General features: G+C 33.7%; 1 protein-coding gene across 7 annotated transcripts; it reads left to right on the top strand.

The window, feature by feature from the left end:
- The first annotated feature begins 6,502 nt into the window (after positions 1 to 6,502).
- Positions 6,503 to 20,399, top strand: RhoGAP15B (RhoGAP_ARAP and RA_ARAPs domain-containing protein RhoGAP15B). Of its 7 annotated transcripts, none has more exons than XM_017908313.1 (14): positions 6,503 to 7,036; positions 7,982 to 8,181; positions 10,499 to 11,279; positions 12,002 to 12,812; positions 13,959 to 14,421; positions 14,837 to 15,026; positions 15,492 to 15,624; positions 16,368 to 16,607; positions 16,878 to 17,090; positions 18,671 to 19,092; positions 19,249 to 19,488; positions 19,704 to 19,906; positions 19,993 to 20,034; positions 20,180 to 20,399. In XM_017908313.1, the coding sequence occupies exons 3-14, from the start codon at positions 10,584 to 10,586 to the stop codon at positions 20,316 to 20,318; spliced, it is 3,792 nt and encodes a 1,263-aa protein (XP_017763802.1). In that variant the 5' UTR covers positions 6,503 to 7,036; positions 7,982 to 8,181; positions 10,499 to 10,583; the 3' UTR covers positions 20,319 to 20,399. The 7 variants fall into 7 exon arrangements, with proteins under 7 accessions (XP_017763802.1, XP_017763801.1, XP_017763799.1 ...); XM_017908312.1 differs by lacking the exons at positions 6,503 to 7,036; positions 7,982 to 8,181 and adding an exon at positions 8,923 to 9,184 and having other exon boundaries at positions 10,499 to 10,841; positions 10,929 to 11,279; XM_017908310.1 differs by lacking the exons at positions 6,503 to 7,036; positions 7,982 to 8,181 and adding an exon at positions 8,923 to 9,184 and having other exon boundaries at positions 12,002 to 12,803.
- Positions 20,400 to 21,002: the final 603 nt, after the last annotated feature.

The raw sequence follows: 21,002 nt of genomic DNA, 5'->3' as shown, positions 1-21,002 counted from the left end.
CATAGATGGCTCTGATGTCAGTTTACTAACTCTGGTTATGTGCTCCGCATATATTTTAATAAATCGAATCGGCAGTGGAAAATTCACTAATTACTCAATATCTGTGATTAATTTATGAACTTTTATAATTGAATCGTAAAGTCAGATCCTTCACGAACTTTCACATATATTTTTCGATATAAATTTGTCTCTAATTAATTAATTATTAATAATTATTCTACGAAATATTTGAATTATTGTCGAAAATTGTCGGAGACGCCATTGGTTTTTCATTAATTACTATCCTTTACGCAATTAATTTATGAAGCTTTATGCACTCATTATGAAGACAATGTCCTTGCGAATCTTCTCATATAACTTTTGATCACGTTTTTCTCTAATTTCGTTGAGTATTAAATATTACCGCGGGAGATCGTGATGGTCGCCGTTACGAAATCATAGACGCCATAAAACGAAAATTAATAACTAACAATTTAGAATTAAATTCTTTACGAATATTATATAAGAATGTTGCTTGAAGTTCCAGCTTTGCAATGAAATTATAAAAGTTCATAAATTAATTACAGAAATTGAGTAATTAATAATTTTTCACTGCCGGAGCCATTTTATCCTTTTCTATCCCCTCTCTGTCCTTGTCTACCACGTGACCAGCTGATCGTCGACCTCCTTGCCTATTCTATATTCCTATCACTTTCTCGATTTTTGAGCCCAAATCATAGATGGCGCTGATCGAAGTCGCAGAACCGAAAACCACGTGACGCGTTGGGCGGGAGAAACAAAACAATAAAACGACATAAATAAGTTTAACACATTTTCCTCTTATCTCTTTATTCTCTTAATATCATCATACAGTTTTTTACATTCTTTAACAAATTTGGACCATTCAATAGTTTCAGTTATTAATAGGGTACTCTTTTTATTAATAGATACTCTTTTTTACGGTTATTAATAGGATAAAGAAAGAAATAGAAATTATCGTTTTGTTATGGTTAATTTATTTTTCTTACAATAAAATTTTTATGTTTCCAAATGTAACTATTTTAAACAACACTGCATACAATTTCTATACAATTAGGTTATTACGTTATGATGTATTTAAAAAGTATAATGTAGAATACACATAGGAGGGTCTATTATATTTACATATTTATATATAAAATTATGTTTGCTTTGTACGTTCTGTGTCTTCTGTACCACAGATACTCCTATCTAACATAAAACAAAAGCTACATCGGTACATTAAATTTCAGTACTCTACTTCCGCAATACTAACATCTTTCATTTCAAAAAACTCAAATAACCCTAAGTTCCTATATAAATTGAGAGTCCAGAAAAATATTGCAAATACGGATAAATAAAAATTTATACTAATATCGCGACAGGCGTCTGAAACTAACGAGTTCGAGATGACTTTTATGTATTCATTATAGAAACAAATTTCCTGCGCATCTTCTCATACTAATTTTGATCTTATTTTATTTCTAGTTTTGACCGTAATTAAATATTTTAACGAACAATTATGCTCGGCGTTGTTCGACATTAATTACTATCATTTATGCAGATAATTTATAACTTGCCTGCACAAATTATAAAAATAATATCCTTGAGAATATTCTCATATTATTTTTCTACACATTTTATTTTTACCTTCGTTCTTTATTAAATATTTCAGCAAAAAGTAACGACGATCGTTGTTACCAAATCATATATAACATCAATTAATTATTAATAACAAATTAATTACTATCGAATTATGTTCGAAACTTGCGCTACTTGTCTATTAAACGATTACAATATTAAAGGGAGTCTCACTGTAACAGAATCCCAAGAAATCTGGACCTAAAAATTTCGCAGAGTTGACATAAAACCTTCTGCGAATTTTGCGATTTTATATTATACGAACATGATATGACAGGAAATCTATTGTCGACACAGTTCCAAAAGAGACATTATTTCCAAGAATTTCGTAGACAATACTTCTGCAGTTTCCAGGATAAATTTTTGGCGAATTTTGCGATTTTATAGCATAACATAATAGGAGGACCATTTCCGAGATGATAAATGATATCACTCTCAAAGAATTCTTTCGAGACAAATTTCTCTGCGGTGTATATGGATTATAGTATACATATTCTAATCATGCAAGAGATTTTAATTATTGTACATACCTTACTTATCATATTTCCCTTTCTTACCTTAATTCGTCTTAATTTTACATTTTAGTACATGAGATACTAATCACTATAATATCTTATTAATATCTTATTATTAATCTTATTATTAACTTATTACCGACTTAGACATAGACTATGATTAAATTATAACTAATTAATGACTATTTTATAACAAATTTATAACTAACTTATGACTGTCTTATCGCTAGATTATGACTAATATTTCAACTTTGATGCGTAGCTCTTAGCTTGGTATCGTTTCCCAAAAATTATTTTTTGGAAAACGATACCAATTACCAGGTCTCACCACGTGGAGGTGACTACTCATCGAGACCTGGACATGCACTCTAATGGTGCAACCTACTGATGCTATCCGTATCGAAGGTAGCCTAATCTAATTTGGAGCGAAAGAAGTTAAAGTGACTCTACTGACACTTTATCTTATTTCGTGTCGTACAAAAGGAATTTCGATTCGGTACACTAAAACTCTACTGTCGTAATGCTAAGATATTGTTTTACAATAGACTTTAATATTTCAAAGTTCCCATACAAATAGGGAACGAAATATCAAAGACGCGAGCAAGTAGAAAATCGCGACGCGCCCGAACGAGGCCGCGATTATTCGAAAGACCGACTAGCCTACGAGACGTACTCTCGTGTACAGGATAACTCCATGCCTCGGCACCCTCCCGATCGAACCTAGCCCACCCAGCCACCACACACCTCGCCATGACTTACTCGTGAACTAGAGTGATCGACGAACCAGCGAAACACCCAAAATCAACCCGAGGGTCCCTAGCGAGGCCCTATAGCCGGAACAGACACTCCGTGCCCCTGCCCCAAGGGGTAGAACTTAATCATCCCAAGTGGTCTGACCGTAGACACGTCATGCCCGTCCGGCTACAGGACCCATACCCCGGTCGTGTACGACTAGGGCCGACAGACCCTCGTATTGATTCCAGGTGAGTGCCAGCCCGTCGACCACTCTAGAACCGATGCGTGACAGGGTGGCAATGGTCGGAATGAGTGTCGGAACGAATCGTTTGGATGACTTACGAAACATGGAGTTATCGAGTACACGAGAGTACGTCGCGCAGGCTAGTCGGTACTTAAGAACGATCGCGATTATCGCGAGAATAATTATGTTCTATTTGGTAAACGAGAGGGATAAAAAGAAGATAGAGAATTGATATATTTCGCTCCAAGCTAGGTAGCTTACCTTTGTACGAATAGCGCGCACATGGTACTTAGTCTAGGTATCTATCTTACTACTTACGTCTACTTAGATCTAACGCACGCAACCCGCGTCGTTCATTGATGTGTCCCAAATGAAATCTTGAAGAAACTTGGGAATCTTGAGAAACCTAAAAGCTAAAACAGAATATATTATTATTAATATAAACCTGAAAGGAAACGGATTAGTACGAGAAAGGAAAACAAACGAACAGAAACCATAAAGGTTAACCAAGTGGAAGGAGCAAGTCACCGATGAGACATAGACAAACCAACGACGAAACATTTGAATATTATACGAAATGTTCGAATGTTCGAATGAAGATGAATAGAAACGAGAAAATAAAATGTGAAAAGAGAAAAATAATTAAAACCTGAAAGAAAATAAATTAGACCTGAAATATAAAAATTATTAACAATCCAACGATAAGACATAAAGAACCCAACTACGAGACAATCAACCTAACGATGAGACATTCGAATATTATACGAAATATTCGAATATCCAAATATAAATGAATATAAACGAAAAGTAATAACTGAAATAAAAAAAAGGACTTAAAACCTGAAAAAATAAAAAAATAATTAATATCTGAAATAAAAGAAAAATTAATATCTGAAAACAAAAATAGAAGTGATTAATAAATTGTTTAATGGGGTGAGGTGAGGGTGGGATAGCCATCCCCAACCTCACTCCGGACCCCCACCCCTCGCGCACTATGGTAATTAGATGTTACACTTCGGAAATCGAACTGACAAATGAGTTTCCGAGCGTCGCGCCGCCCTTTATATAGTCTCCGATCGGTCGAGCTTCCCATCCCAATTAGAAATTTTTGAACTTCGTCGATTTTATTAATTATTAATTTTCCGCTCTTATAATCAATAATTTATCAATTTTTTCACTTTTATTATAAATTTACGTTGCAAACAATTTGTTATTAATAATATTAATTTGTTATTAACAATAGGTGTAATTGTTTATAAACTTTTTTGGTAATTATAGATATATTTTAACACAAATACATTTTTAATTCGAGTAATAACCAGTAATTTATTCATTTTTTCACTTTTATTACAAATTTACGCTGCGTGCAATTAATTATTAACAATTTTAATTTCTTACTAACAATGAGTGTAATAATCTATAAACTTTTTGTAAATTATACGTATATTTTAAAATAAGCACGTTTCAAGTTCAAGTAATATTCCGTAATTTATCAATTTTTTCACTTTTATTGTAAATTTACATTGCGAACAATTTATTATTAATAATAAATTTGATAATTTATGCATTTTTTATAAACTATAATTGCATTTGCACTTCCATAGGGATAAATTTTCATAATGTGTATCTGTATGCCAAAATATTTTTATTTCCCGTGTATTTTTCCCTAAAACGAAGTATTGCACGTAGAATAAATACGTAGGAAGATTCATTTTTATCTTAAAGAGTAGGTGGGAATTTATTTTTTAAAATTTTATATGAAGAAGTCACTCATGTTTATGCATCGGATCATGAAACCGTTTCAAATTACATGTGATTTAGAGAAATTTCTTATAATTTTTCGATTAGTGTAAGAAGATACATCTTATACATATATAAAGTGAGACTGAAGTCATACTGAAGTCATACTGAATGATGACTTTGATGTTGATTACGCATAACTACGGCCCTGATGAAGCGAGATGTGCGAACAATAGCTGCGTGGCAGTAAAATCTCGCTTACAGGTTTCTGATATATATTTTACCATCCTGTTAACATTGAACGTCATCCTAATATTGTTTCTGGGTGGTTTCTTCTTCAGAAAAGCAAACTGTACAAGAATCATCTAATTACTGATCAGAGGAAAAGTAAAAATTTGTTGATGTTGGTAAACGTTTGTAGTAGCCGAATTTCTGGCTTTGATTATATAATAGTATATATTATCGAGTTATTAATATACCAGATTTTTTTGCGAATTAATCCATTTTACTCCAATTTTATTTATTGGTGTTAAAAATTGCATTAAAAGGGATAATACTATTCATTTATAAAATATGATTTTTTTATTTACTATTGCTCTTACTATAATTTTATAAATACAGATCACTGTGTGCTCGTCTGGAAAACGTCTATTAAACGTAAGTTACAGGCAGCGAGGGAGTTCTTAATAACTGCTGCACTGAATTCTCAATGGCAATTATGAAGTACTTCGCAATCACTGATAATATGTCTTTTTAAGCATGTCGTATGACGTACTATGAAATAGAAATATTTGGCTGGAGTATTTAGTAACATACATTATACCGTTTCACCAAATGGTCAACTAGGACCATGAATGAATGATTGCATTGTATCGAATATCATCGATTACGAATTTGTGGAATAAATGAAAACTAGTTTTTATCTTTTGTCAGTACACATAACGGCAACCAATTGCGTTACAACTGATAAAAATTATCGGGTAGTCACTGATGCTGACAATTGCGTGACTCATTCGAAGCCCAGATAATCAGTTCTTTTAATTTTCCTATAAGGGACATGAGAGAAGACGAGTACAATATTCAAAATTATACGATTCATTTGCTTAATAGATGAATATACATATTGAAAATACTAATGCAAATGTGTCTTTTATAATTTTGCAATTCTTCTCATTGTAGATCTTTTAATTTCTAAAATCCATATTCGATATTAACTGTTATTTTTCTTTCCTCTAATTTTTGTACATTTGTTTTCTTCTTAAAAGATATTTTCTGCTACAAGAGATAAAATACCTTTGAATATTTGTTTTCTACCTGGTAAATATACGAATATAGTTCACTTGGAGAATCGTATCTTGCACGATTTGAAAGCCTATCAAATATCAAACACGATGGAGAGATATACATTCTGTTTTAATACCGTTTAAGTACTTAATAACAGAACTGTAATGTGAAATTAAGGTTTCAGAGGGACCGCATTTATATCCTGACCAGATTTGCTCGTCGTTCAGTGTTGTCCACCTGCATGTACGGACTGTGAATTGGCATGGTGGGGATAGAGAGACGGAAAAGGAGTGGGGATGTATCGTGCGGCAGTAGCGCGCGTCTCGCGTAGGTTTAGGAGCAGAATATTAGTGCGGACGCGCGAGTAATATCGAAGTGTCGAAGAGAAATTGTTCTAGTCTCTTTATCTTATCGTGGCTGATCCTATCATCGTGTAAATACAGAAAAAAGCACTTTTATTATTCGACTTTAGCAGTACGAATAGTTTTCGCTGGAAATTAAGACGAGAACAATCGACGGAGATGTCAAAGAATGCGAAGAGAAAGGAGAGAAGCTCGATCGTGAAGTGTGAGATTCACGTGTGTGTGCTGACTCGTGCGTGAGAGCGCTGTTCGTGTGCACCTCTAAACTATTTGGTGTCAGTGTGCGTGTCGTGAGTATACAGCAGTGTATACCTTTTTAAAGGTGGAAAGAGAAGAGACGAGGAGAGAGATCATGACAATGGCAACGACCAACGGCCAAGTGGGTCTCTGACCCCACTGGACAATAAAAAGATTCGTGTTTAAATAGTATTCTATGTGCGAGGTTAAAGTGCGACGCCACGCGAGAAACACTCGAATCGTCGTGGAATCGTTGCGCGAACTTGGCTTGGTGTTTCAAGGTATGTGCCTGTTATTTCTCTATACCATGCCTTTCTTTCCACGACACTCGAGAATCAACAAGTAGCTTCGGTTTGCTATAGAAAAGTCAGTTCGATGTGGTGCGTTTGAAATCTTGTGAATAACATGACAAACATTGCGAAACGTTAACTTTCCGATGTAATAGAGATTTTATACGGATCAACATGGTAACCTTGCAATGTAAAAAATACATATTTTTATTGTATACGTAAAAACAAATAGATAATGTGATTCAAACAGAAAATGTGAGATATTAAACAAACTTATATGTAGATACTACACACGGGAATATTACTCATAACATAAATAGCATTATTTTTTTAATGTGGTTACGTGAGCAACGAAGTTTGAGTATACAAAACGTTGGAGCCCATTGACGTTTTGGCAAATATTTGCCTTTCGAACGAACACTTGCCAAGTATATAACCCGGTTGATAGGAGTAATTGGAGCATCTTTATTATTGACTGTTAGCGTTACATGTATTTCTACATGTTATATACTGAGTCACACAATGTATCGACGATATTATCAAGATCAAACAATATCAAATACATTCGATCAACATAATATTTTAATAAAAGAAACCGAATATTCTTTTATTTATATATATTTGTTTTTTTTTTCGTTTTACTTAATAGAGGTGACAAATAGACAAATTTTTTGCAACAATAAATTTTTGTTGCGTTCAATCTGTAATCTCACGGTTCACTCTAATAATACCGTTAGGTTAACAATGAGAATTCTATTATGAAAGTGGAACGCACAAATGTCGGAAAACTCGCTGTTTTCTAAAGCCGATTAAAGCCAGAATTGAATGTACTTCTCTGATAGTGTCAGTGTTAGCGCAGAAGTCCTGACTTATTAACATTTGTGGTAGGAAATTGTAGGCGTTTAGGGAATAATGAAGAATACTTATCATTTGCAGCGGAGATATCAGTTAATTTTAGAAACTCTGATGGATCTGTTACCACGACTTTGCCATGATTCACGTTCCGTTCTCGGCTGAGCAGAAGGAACAACGAACCGCTTTCCTTTGTCTGACAACGAGGAACATGGGAATTTAGATCGAGCCTGTAGATTCCTGGATCGGAACTGAAAAAGCATGGAAACGTGACGTAGATGCTGGTTAGTGCAAAACCGGAAACTCAGTGCGTTCGGTATCGGATTTCGAAGCGGTGACTCACTACTGTGTTTAATTGTCGCGTTAACATAGAGTTTTGTACTGTTTTTCTTAGTGCTCTGGCTGATGGTCACATGACTAGAATGCGGCGATTCAAACGCTCCAGAGTTTCCTATGAGTGTCGTTTTCGCGGGAATTAGAAATTTTTAGTTTTTTGTAATTTTATGTATTTATGTTGCATGACACATTGTTTGTTTTAAATGTCTGTCATTTATTAACATTTTAAGTGGTGATTATTTGGTGATATTAACGTTCATTATAAAATAAACATGCCAAGAAAAACATATGGCACCCTAACCTAAATCTTTAATACCAGATAGATGCGTTACGAAGTATACATATTAACTTGATTAACTTTTGATAGTATTAGACAGGTAAAGCGAAGTATACCTCGAGATTTACAATTATATCTGAAGCACTAAATATGAAATTATGTTTTTAATAACATATCTTCATTTCCAGATTAACACATATTGTGTTACATGTGAGATACACGAATGAACGTTTCACGTTTCAAACAAATTAATTCAAACATTTTCTATATATCTTATAGAAATTAAACATTTTTTAAAAACAATAAAATTATTCGAGGAAGATAATTGTAAAACAATAGTTTACAAACCATGGCACTGCAAATCGACTTAGTTACAATTAACATGAAATTTAATTAGGTGAAAATTATCAAACTCCAGAAGAGATATTCACGAAGATGATAATCAAGAGCAATCGAAATTATAAAACATGATTTATTCCATCTGCTCATTGCTAATCACGTGACTCGGAAGCGGTGATTCAACCGTTCAGAAGTGCTTCGCGCTGAGCTGTCTTTATTATCTAAGTAACTATCGTTGGTAGAATGTACGAAGCAAATGTTGATAGTTCTTCGAGTCAGTGTTCAACGCCACATCGGGATCTCGAAAATGAGGAATCATCTTCAGATATTGCGACGTATGATCAATTGATATACTTTCATTTTTCTAAATATTCGCTTGGTAACTTATCTCAAAGCTTTAAATAATTATGTACGAATCTTTGATGCAGCATATGAATCACACAAACCGCTCGATTTTTATTTTTTGTTATGTTCATGTTTTAATTATCTATTAACAACTTTTTATTAACTATCAACAGTTTGTTTTTAACCCGACTGCATGAAAAACAAGTTCTTCAATGGATACGACCATTTACATTTGAATTTGCAGTTTAATTATGCAACGTGGGAACAGGTGCCAACAGACTTACACATGCGTGTTGCAAGATCAGAAATCAGTTCTATTTGCTTGATAAGTTCAGTATACTTTCACTGCTTTTTAATAGTACAACGAACTTTTCATTATTTCAAATTTATGCATCTGTATATCACTATCAGTTAATTTGAATTTATTGTTTCAGTAACTTGAATTCGAATTGTATATTAAATGAAAATCCGTTGTAATCGCAATTCTTTTTTTCTTCTGAAGAAATGCATAAATGTGTGCAATTTATTGGTTTATTGTCATTGTCACTACACGTTCAAAGTTATAACCTTCGCATCAAATCGATTAATGTTATTTGAATGTGGATGGTTGCGAGGTATAAAAAGCGACGAATTAAAAAGAGGCTGACTTACAGCAGTTTGGCACTCTACTCTTTCTCACCGCATGTGGCTTGTTTTACGTCTCAAATTGCACTGGACGCTATACTATCAAGTCCCTTGGCATAAGTTGACGTGATGACATCCGAATAACCGGTGCAGTTACAACACAGGGCAATTGAATTAGTTCCAAAATCACTGTGTTTTTTCTTTCATTCAAGATCAAACACACCAGCGAACTTTTTATATCAATCCTACCATATTTATCGTATATCTTGATATAAGATTTTCTTTTTAAATACAATATTGCCCAATTATGTAATTGGGCCAGATTGAAACGAAACACAAGCCAAAAGAAACCATCGAGCTAGAAGATCACCGCGTTATAGTTGAATCGAAACAATGATGTCGAGCCACGTTGCTTTTATTGCACGAAGCCGATCGTATTTAATTATTCAAAATTATCGCATTGCATTATTCGAGCCTAATCGTACGAATACATACTTATCAAATAAACGATAAAACACTTTTGAATTCGAACATGTCACAGAATACTTGATCATTCAGATCGAAAAGAATTCAAAAGTTTCATGCCATGATAAATTATTTAATCGCTTCGCAATTCATAGTAACAATAACATTAAAACGATTTCAAAGCACACGTGTAAAGATCTGAAAATATTGTTAAGGGGACCGAAGCATGTGGCGCAGCTTCTACGTTCCTGGATCCTTCGGTTAAAAACGAGTGGCGAGGCAGAAAAATTCCCATTCGAGATGGAGGAGAAACCGATACCGAAACCTAGATCGGTGATGACGGAGCGACCGGTACCAGCACCGAGGAGGCTGCCACCATCGTTGCCAGCAGCTCGATTTAGTAGCCACAGCGATTCCAGTCAATCGGAGAAAAGCGACGACGCGAAGTCGATATCGGATACAAGAAGCTCCAACAATGAATTTTTCCGCAATCTGAGCAGTAGTTCCCGACAGTTGAAGGACGAGATTTCGGAGAAGATGACTCTGAAAAGTCGTGCGGTAATTTCAAGCACGAGGAATGCTAGTATTAGGTTGGAAAAATCGGTAAAAAACCTTTTAACACGACGATTAACCTCGTTAAATCAGGATGATCTTCTTCGAGATAATTCAGCCGGCAACAAGAAGTTCAAAGATCCTGTAGAGGATGAAAGATGCGTCTCGATGCCGGCTGATGATATTTTCAGCAGCATTTCGTTCTACAGTCCCCTGAACAGTAATCTGAGAAGCGTTCGAAATGAGGAGGATCTTTCCGGGACGCGTCACAGTCCACCACCTCCTGCATATCCTCCTCCACATCCTGACGAGTCTATCTACGACGAACTGCAGTCCGTCACGTCGGGCAGCAGTCGATATGACACGATCAGCTCGACCATCTCTGACAAAGTCGACAGGGACTTCCCCGAATCGTTTGATCTCCTCAATTTCGCACTTAATCAGGTAAAAATATCGTTTGAAATATTATTTGACTTTTTGGCAACTGTTTTTACGTTGAAACTAAAAATAATCATTCCGATTGTTCATAGATAACAAAATACTATCTTATTTTTTGCTTCCTCCGTTTCACTTTTCTCTGCATTCTTTATGGACCTTGTAAATACTTAAGAGACAGATCTCAGGAAAATTTGTGGGCGAGAAAAATATTTTGAAAGATTAAATATTTGCTACTGGTACGTTTTGGAATTTAAGATAAAATGACCTTGAATAAGTCAGGTTTAAAGATAGACACACTTGAAAACATATTTGACAGGTTTTATTAAGGCTATTATAGGGCATAACTTTTATAATGCCTGAGATCATTAACTTTGTTCTCCCTACTGTCAATTATTAACGCGTGACCGTCAGTCAGTCACTTATCGTCCATTTAGTTTCTACACTTCGGTTAGTTGAAATATTTGATTTTTATTAAACGAATGTAACTATTCATTGTTTCCTTTCGTGTTCTTTTTATATTATTATAATGAACTATATAAGTGAAATACATATCGGTATATCTAATTGCTATTCTATTCTTTTAGTAACTGTTCGTATTTTTCTCATTTCTGAATAAGACATAAAAGGATTGATCAAAAGATTATCATTATAATAAGAAAGACAGAAAAGCAATCATAATAAAATATAGATAAAGTTATGATTAAAAGATTTCTACTCTTTCTTATTAGGCCAGTGATTCGGATCAGAGTTTGAACCTCTCCGACATTAGCGTGGCTCTACCGCAAGACAAATCGGATAATATCAAGAGATTATACAGGTCTGACTCCTGGACTTTCTACGATACTGCACCAGTGAGTAAATCCGAAAGAATCGAAGAGCTGGACAGGGTGTCTAGCGCAGAAGAGGATATCCTGGACAAAGAGGCACCTCATCTCGATCAAACGTCAACTGCATCCAATGACAGTCAGGCATCCATTCAAAATTCCTTGTATGAAAATCTGTCGTCGCAGAAAACACAGGAGGAGAAAGAAACAATGTGCAATAATACAGAGAATAGGCAACAGAGCAGTAGATCTTTGTTATTCGAATTTGATCCATTCGCGAAGACTGACGAGAACGTGTATAGCAACTTTGAAAATAATGATCTGATGTTGTTGGAAACTTTATTGGCAACCAACGATTCACCGAGCAGCTCTGGTAGCATCCTCGACTTCCAAGAAGCAGTTGATAACGAGGAAGAGATTGACGTGGATGAAGATGATGTGGAGCAAATTTCATCGGTTCCACCGGAACCACCAAGAAGATTTGACTCATTGCCGAAGAATGAATACGATGAAGTCACTGAAATTGTCCCACAACCGGATAAAAACGCTACGGGGAAAAATCCAGCTTTGCTACCGAAATTAGCGCACTTAGTGACACGAAAACAACCTGCTGTTCCGCCTAGGAAATCAACGGCAAAGAGTCGTGTGAATGAGGAGCCAGCTTCTCCTACTACAACGTCCAAAACTGGGACTACAACGAGTAAAGGTAATCCAGGTAATTATAGTTTTTATATCAAGCTTTCAGGTATCCATTAACTTTGTCATGAGTATTTAATATTGCTACAAGTATCATTATAATATATCATTTTTGTTGTGATATGCAAGAATGAATATGAATGACGAGTTCATAGACTCTTCACTGTCAGTGTTAATTTATTCTAATTCATACAGAGCAGGAAAAATAAAAATGAATGCAAAAGTGGAATAAAATGGCAAATAAGGAAGTGTACGATACCGTTCCAGAGTTTCCAATTCCTGCCTTACTTTTGTTCATTTTTTTGAATAGCTAATAACTGAAACATAATTTTCTCACATACGCGTGTTTCTTGGAAGATCTCAAGATTAAAATAATCTTTACTGAACAACTTTAAGTAAAGTAAATATTCATGTGAATTTCTTGATGGATATCTCAATATACTTCATCTTTTACTTAATATGGAATTTTATCGGCCGGGAATGTTGTATATCCTATTTTCACTCTACAGCATTGCTCCAATGATGCATAGTACAGAAAGGCCATATCGTCAATTAAGTATAACTTGAATTAATGTTAAGAGTTTAACCCTTTAAACCTGACAGCATTTGAAGCATTCCCACGCTACATTAAAAGTTAAAATTTAAATATACCGATAATTTGTTTCACAAATAATCGATAATTTAAGAGCAATTGCAATTACAATATCAATTTCCACTATTTATAGAATGCTTTTTATAGTGCATATTTAGCCAGGATAATTAAACTGGTAATTAAATAATACCAGAATTTATATAAAAAATGTATAAATTTCATATAATATAGTACATTTTATTAAGCTCGTTCAGCTCTATAAATCCGTTATTTTTAATGTATGAAAAACTGTGAAAGCAAATGTTATTTACTTTCGTATGAAGCTACTGTACAGAAAAAATTTTGCTTTCACAGTCGTTCTTCAAAATGTTCCAAGTCATGAGCAGTTTCTTTATAACAACGATATATTCTTATCGTATCATGTTTTGGCTTCAAATTATTACACTGCACATAATGATATTAATTTACGGAGTAACAAACAAAATTCGTCAAATTTTCAATTATATATCAACGTTGTCATAATAAGCATATTTTATGTAACTTATTGAAAAATAAATATTTTATATGTTTCAGCCACGACTGCGACGAGCACCACTGCGCCAGCCAATGCCGATGAATCTTCGAGTCCTTCAAGCGGTAAGGCCACAGAGGAGCACAGACACGTGGGCGTGATACAGAGATTAAAAAAATTGAGGCACGAGTCCGCAGGGCATGGGATCAGGCCGAACGTGATGAGTTTTGTGAAAAGTGGCAGTAAATTGTTGTCCAGAAATCGTGACCACGGAGGCGCTGTGCCAAGCACGAAATCAACGAAACTGGAAAGGCCAAGGGTGAATAATCTGCAAAATCCTGCGACGCATCGGGGAATCGTTTATAGGACTGGTGTAGGCATAGAAAGGGCAAAGGACCTCGTGCCGAGGGCAGCGGTCTTGGCCGAGCAGAAGCTCTCGTTTTATACTGATAAGGGCATGTCTACTCTAAAGGAGATCGTTCACCTCAACACAGTGTACAGCATTCATCTCCTCCAGGACTTTAAGTGAGTCCGCTTTTTCGTCGGATAAAAGAACGCGTCATCAGATAACGATACTCGATGGAAGCGAATCTCGTCTTCACGAGACCAAGATACGTGAAGTAACGTGGTCAAACTCTGAGGAATATTTACATCTTTGATTATCCGATGTATCCAGTTATACGTTCAGGACATTAAAGTGTTTTCGTTTCGACTTGTCCTGGTTCTACATTAATATCAAATCTAAGGCTTTCTTTGATTGTTCAATGAAAATTACACTTTTGATAAATATCGTTCCATTTTTATGTGAAATTAAGTAGTTCTGAATTTGAAGAAAAATAGTCCCATTAGGAGATAATGAAAGAAGAAAGTTCAATTTACATATAGGGAAATTAAATACTGAATCAACGAGAAAATAACAGAGGTAATTTAAAATGTTCAGGATAGTTGATGGAGAAACCGTACATTGCATAGCAATTAGCGGGGAAGGAAGACCAAGCGTTCATGTGTTCTACGCGAAGGGTATAGCAGAACGAAGAATCTGGGCTCAAAGAATACTAGAGGCCATTACTACCATTTTTCCCACGAAATACACGGCTGAACTGACGAGAGTAGGATGGGCCTACTTGAAGGTACCAAAAATGGGCAATAGTATAAATCGATTTTAAATTACTGAAATTTTACTTAATTTTTTAAACTTATATTTTTGGTATAATATATTAAATAAATTTGTTTAGAAATTTATTTCATTATTTTTTTTTCATATTTATTGAGGAGATAGTATGTATATTAAGAGTTTTTGTTCAATTTGCGTTGACTGGGACTATCTTTGGAGAAAACCACTTTCTAGTAATCAAACATGTACATATATGTGAAATATAACGAGTGTCTCATAATTAGTAATATCGTTGAAGACTATTATAAAAATGCAATTATATTTAATGAATAAATAAATAATAATATATATATTCGATAAATAAGTAACAATATATTAAGGGGTTCTCTCATTATGTTTTAAAATTCAAAATACGTTGCCTTTGCGAAACTAACATGGAGTGAATTACATATTAATTAACATTAGTTGAAACATGTTCCAGGAAGGCGTAACGGGCACGTGGTTTCCGGCTTGGGTTCTCTTACACCAACGAACGTTAATTTACACGAAATCTCTCGATTCCTTTATGGCCATAAGTTTTGGAGAACTTGATCTTCGGAAAGCTCGATGTATCGGTAAGTTCTGTTTATATAAAAATTATTTAATTAGCGTAATCATGGGTCGAATTTATATCCTTATTTTACATTTATTACAAAAACCAGTTTGTCATCTACATTTTCGTACTTTCTAAACTAATAACATGTTTTGACCTTGACAAGTGCGTCACCAGACAGTGCAAAGATTTACAACCGAAACAATCTCCTTGCCTGCTGTACTAATATCATGACGAGTCATTTCATTAATTTAGCGCGATAAATAGAATGATCAACTTATTTGCACGTTGAAAAGGCAAATAACAAAAGGTGATTCACGAAATTTATTCTCTTAACTTTACAGCCTGATTTACATTTTTGTAATTGTTTATAAAATTAAGTTTTTTATCCACTATTAATTATTAGGTACAATGATAAAGAAAACAACGCAAATTATCGTTGACACACTTGTTCACTGTATTAATTAAGAGAAAACAATTTTTTATCTACAACGAAATTTGTCGTAATCGACGTACGACCTACTAACACAGTGGAACGGTTATAAAAATGCAGCAATTACGACGAGCATATCGGTTTGAATGCATAAACGATTTTCTGCAGGCTATTTCTATACGCCGGTCTCATAATAGGCACAGCACGATCGCACATTATTAAGTGCTTATTGAAACTTTTTAGGGATAATTTTCATCAATGAATTACAAAGCTAATTTATTTATAAATCGCGGTACAATGATGCTTTTGTTTATTTACACGCTCTGTTACAGTTTTACGAGAACAAGAGGGACCGAATGCTGATGCCGGACCAATTCCAGTGGTGGTCGTTGACGCAGGTGGTAGCGGAGCATTACACGTGGCTGCACCAGGAACTCACGAAGGATCTGCATGGAGACACGCACTTTATCAAGCGGCTATTACCTGTGGTCCTGCTTTAGAGCAACAACAACTCACGCAGGATAATGTGCCCGTGATTCTCGACAAGTGTATTAACTTCATTTATGTTCATGGTAAAAATATAGCACAGTGGAATTATTTACAATACAATATTTGGTATAATTCGTACCAAAGCAGAATCTTTGAATCTGAAGCTGAAGATTAAGATTTCTTTATTTCAAAATAATATTTCTTTAAGAAATACCTTTTTTAGAAAAATATAAATCTTTTTTACCGTCTTTTGTCTTTTAATATTTTGTATAATGTGTATTTTTACCTATAGTTTATATGCTAAATATTATGGTATATAATACTAAATTAATGATATTGAAACGTTGTTTAAGGTATCATGTCGGAGGGCATTTACCGTCAAAATGGGTCCAATAAAAGTGTGGTTAAATTATTAAAGGCGTTTCGTCGCGACGCATGGGCGACGCAAATTACAAGAAGTGCATACACAGAACACGATGTTGCTACGGTTCTCAGAAGGTTTCTCCGTGATTTACCGAATCCATTGTTTCCTCCTAACATTCACGATCGCCTTTGTTTTACTTCAGGTAAGGAGTACTCATTGTCCTTGACTGTTTGACTTTCTTAAATGAACGTTTTGACAATGAAACTACATAAGCCTAAGAAATATGAAACGCGGAAAAATTAAATCATGTGAAAGATTAAAAAATAGGTAACATTTAAACATACAAATAATATTCATTTATATATTATTTAAATTGATCAGTGAATTTTTCTTTTTACTAAACAAACACGGTTAAATTAGAAATAGGATTAAATTATATAAATTAATGAAAAGGAAAGAAAATATTATTTTAATCTGACCCAATGAATTTTCGTCATAATATGTATGTTGAATACCAAGTGGTAACGTTTTGCAATAGGCAAACAATATTTTGTAACACTGGTTCTACTTTCTACTCTTTCTCACGATCCAGTGCAAGCAGAAAAGTACTTTGACCTGAAATACCAATCTGTCTGTAAAGCAAATTTTTTTGTTATAAAGAAAGGATAGAAATTAGGATGAAAGAAACGGCTATTCAAATTATATTCAAAACTATACATTGTATTTTAAAAAAAAGTGATATATTCAAAACTTTATTCTAAGGATTTGTTCGATTGTGAAAATAAGCAAAACGTCTTTTCAAAGAGCTGAATATGGAAATAAATTGCTCCTTGCCCCCGACCGTCGTTTGCATACTTAATTATAAAAGAAATACCAAGCTGGTTTGCACCCACGCGTACTTTCACACATTATAGCTGATTTTAATAGGAACCATAATCTTGAATTTCCGGAATCATTTAATATACATATTATTGACAATTTTAATGAACATATCGAGCAAAATGCATTTTCATTTATTTCATTTTTAATAGATTTCCAGTAACAAAAATAAATAATCGATTATACATTACGTATTAAGATTTTTAGAATATTTCAAGAATTTTAAATTGAAAAATTACAATCTTACCTAAGAATGACTAAATAATATTTATTTATATTTTGAAAGTTTTTGTTAAACAATAAGAAGTTAACATTGTTGCGTTTTCCTGTTTAGACCAGCGTTTTTTTCAAAGTGCTTTTATTACCAGCAATAATTAATGGTTCCTGTTTCATTGTCCTGTGTCACTTGCTCAAAAAGATATTGTGTATTTTAATAGATTAATGGAACGAACGTTGAACTCAAGTATGTACTCGAATTTCTGCAACTGCTGGTTTTGGTTTATTACATTGTGAAACATCGCGTGAGAATCGCATAGAGGCAGGTCGATGAATCATGGCTTCTCATAACGGGCCTTCAGACTCCTTAGTGAAAGCAAGGCATGCCTTTGTGATAAAAACTGCATACGATTATTGTTAGTTACTACTAATGATAACGAATAGTAAAAGCAAAGAGTATTTTATAATCAATAGGAATTTATAATTGAAAAGATTAATCTCACTTTTTTATTTCCTGATATATTCGTACTTTAGTAGCTAATTTAGTAGTTCTGAGTATAATCAATTAATAAAATAATTATATAAAATGCTGATGAATAAAATAAGCAAGTTAATCTATAACAAATTAAATTCAACACAAGAAAAGATATTGTTACCACTTATATATATGTATATTTTGTTTTTTAGGAAACGTTAATGAAAACGAACGAGTTACTGCATATAGAAAGCTATTATCGACGCTAACTCCAATATCGGCGGCGACGCTTAGGAGGATTCTTGCTCACCTTCACTGTTTGAGTCAGCAGAGCTCCCGTAATCTAATGACCGGCGAAAATCTTTCCGCGATCTGGGGACCAACTTTGATGCATGCTGGCGAAAGTAACGCAGAGGAATGGAACAGATCTGAGACTAGGGTAATTGGTGACCTGATCAAGCTATATCCGAAACTATATCAGTTAACTGCCGCGGATTTAGCGAAAGAGGCAAAAATTTTGGAAGTCCTCGAAAAGCATCATGGTTCAAATAATGGTTTGCGTGGAGCACCATCTGGTGATCTGAAGATTTGGATATATATTTTCTCAAGGAATGGGGAGTGCGTCAATGTGACGGTAAGAATTCTTTTCGATTATACTAGTCATAATTTATAGTTTTATACAAAAGAAATATAGTTCCAAATAAAAAATCTTCGTTTCAATGTATATTGTAAATGTCAACTGTATATATTTATTGAAAACAAATTTAATTGTTAATAATTAATTTCCTAGATTGGACCACAAAAGACTGCGTTCGACGTGTGTCAAGAACTGGCGGACAAAACTAATATGCCAGCTCATGAACTGTGCCTGGAAGAATATACTTTGTCTGGTGCACTGGAAAGACCACTGCATCACAGAGAGCGTGTCCTCGAAGCAGTGGCAAGGTGGGGATACTGGGATCCCGAGGATAGAAAGGACAACGTCCTCATACTTAAGAAAGATCGACTACACAAGGATATAGTGCCTTTGGTAAATATAATGGTGATGAATATGTTATTTATTTATTTTATATATCTTTATATATATTATGTATTATATTAACAAATAGTATTTATGGAGAATAATATTTGAAACAGTATTATTTTGTTTCGAGTAATATATTTGAAACTTTTCTACAATTTTATGTTATATTTTTTACCTATATTTATTTATTAATTTTATAGTATTTTTTTCTTTATTTTTAGATAAAACCATCGATGACAACGTCTGGTGAACTTAAATTTGCTGACACAAAATCGAAAAATTTTAAGAACTACCTCTTCGAATTTAGTCACGCGAAACTTTATTGTTACAAAGACAAAGGTTGCGCAAATGTATTATCTGAATGGAAAATAGAAGACATCATTTGGTATTTAGGTCATGAGCCAAAGCGAAATCCACAGACAGGGTAATGACAATATTTTATAGCACATAACTGACATATATTTTACAGAGTTTTATTTATATAATGTATATATACGTATTTTATTTCAGATGGTCCATCACATTCATAGCTAAAAATAAAAAACCAACAAGGTAAAAAAGTCAACAAATTAAATATACAAAGTTTTTATATTTATTAAAAGAATTATTATAATGTTAAAGAAAATATGGCCAACAAATTTATTATATAAATAAAGAATTATAATATTATGGAGCACTTTCAAAAATTTAATTTTAGGTGTAAAGAAAGTCCATTTTTTGGAAACACTTTAGCAGGATCATTGAAAGAAGAACAAATCAAATGGATAGCAGCTATGGTTTTCGGAGAATATCAACTAAATGTCCGACCTCCATCAGTCAATCTTATGGATCTATAAATGATTAACTTATTTTCTTAAACTGTGCTACTTAGTGCCTTCAAAATTCATGTATAAATTTCGTTTGTCATAAATTCAGTGCCCGTGCTTAGCTTAATGCAAAACACGATTTTGGATATTTTTAGATAATAATCTATGTATCTATATCATAATAAATAAACGAATATAGTAATGAAATATATTCCAGCATTCCGAAGATATAAATGTTCCGATCGGTGTTCAGTAAATTAAAATAACTTAAACTATTTTGTATATTTACACTAGACTTTATAAAACAGTTTTGTACGTATTGTATTTTATGCGAATATTGTCATGTAATATAACAGATTGATTATAAATGTATTTCACATTTCTATTTTTAAATAAATAAACGGAATGAAGCTGCATTCATGAAAAATTATAATAAGCAAAAACATATAAATACTTTTAAAAAAATTATATTATTAAATTTACTACAAAACAATCTTTCTTATGATTTTCAAACAGTTCAAGTATTACAATTAATTAATATCGTTCAAAAGTTCGATTCGATCAATCGACTTTCGAACATGCGCAGATCTGACCTAGTTTCTTTAAAAAAGAAATACAATGAAAACTGTCAGCCTGGAACATTGCTGTTGGTATTGAACGTTTACGAAGTTTGATGTTTTATTCAATTTAGGAACGTGAACACTGAGAAGTTAC

The sequence above is a fragment of the Eufriesea mexicana genome, unplaced genomic scaffold (genome assembly GCF_001483705.2).
Source record: "Eufriesea mexicana isolate 0111107269 unplaced genomic scaffold, ASM148370v2 scaffold10344, whole genome shotgun sequence".
Lineage (NCBI taxonomy): Eukaryota > Metazoa > Arthropoda > Insecta > Hymenoptera > Apidae > Eufriesea > Eufriesea mexicana.
The sequence above is the reverse complement of the archived record's forward strand: the minus strand, read 5'-3'. Positions and strand labels throughout refer to the sequence as shown.

What these genes read in the sequence shown, in the direction of transcription:
- RhoGAP15B (XM_017908309.1), top strand. Translation starts at nt 9,093, where the DNA reads ATGTACGAAGCAAATGTTGATAGTTCTTCGAGTCAGTGTTCAACGCCA. An exon ending in TCATCTTCAGATATTGCGAC is followed by an intron (nt 9,185 to 10,498) that starts GTATGATCAATT and finishes AATATTGTTAAG; the next exon opens with GGGACCGAAGCATGTGGCGC. An exon ending in AACGAGTAAAGGTAATCCAG is followed by an intron (nt 12,813 to 13,958) that starts GTAATTATAGTT and finishes TATATGTTTCAG; the next exon opens with CCACGACTGCGACGAGCACC.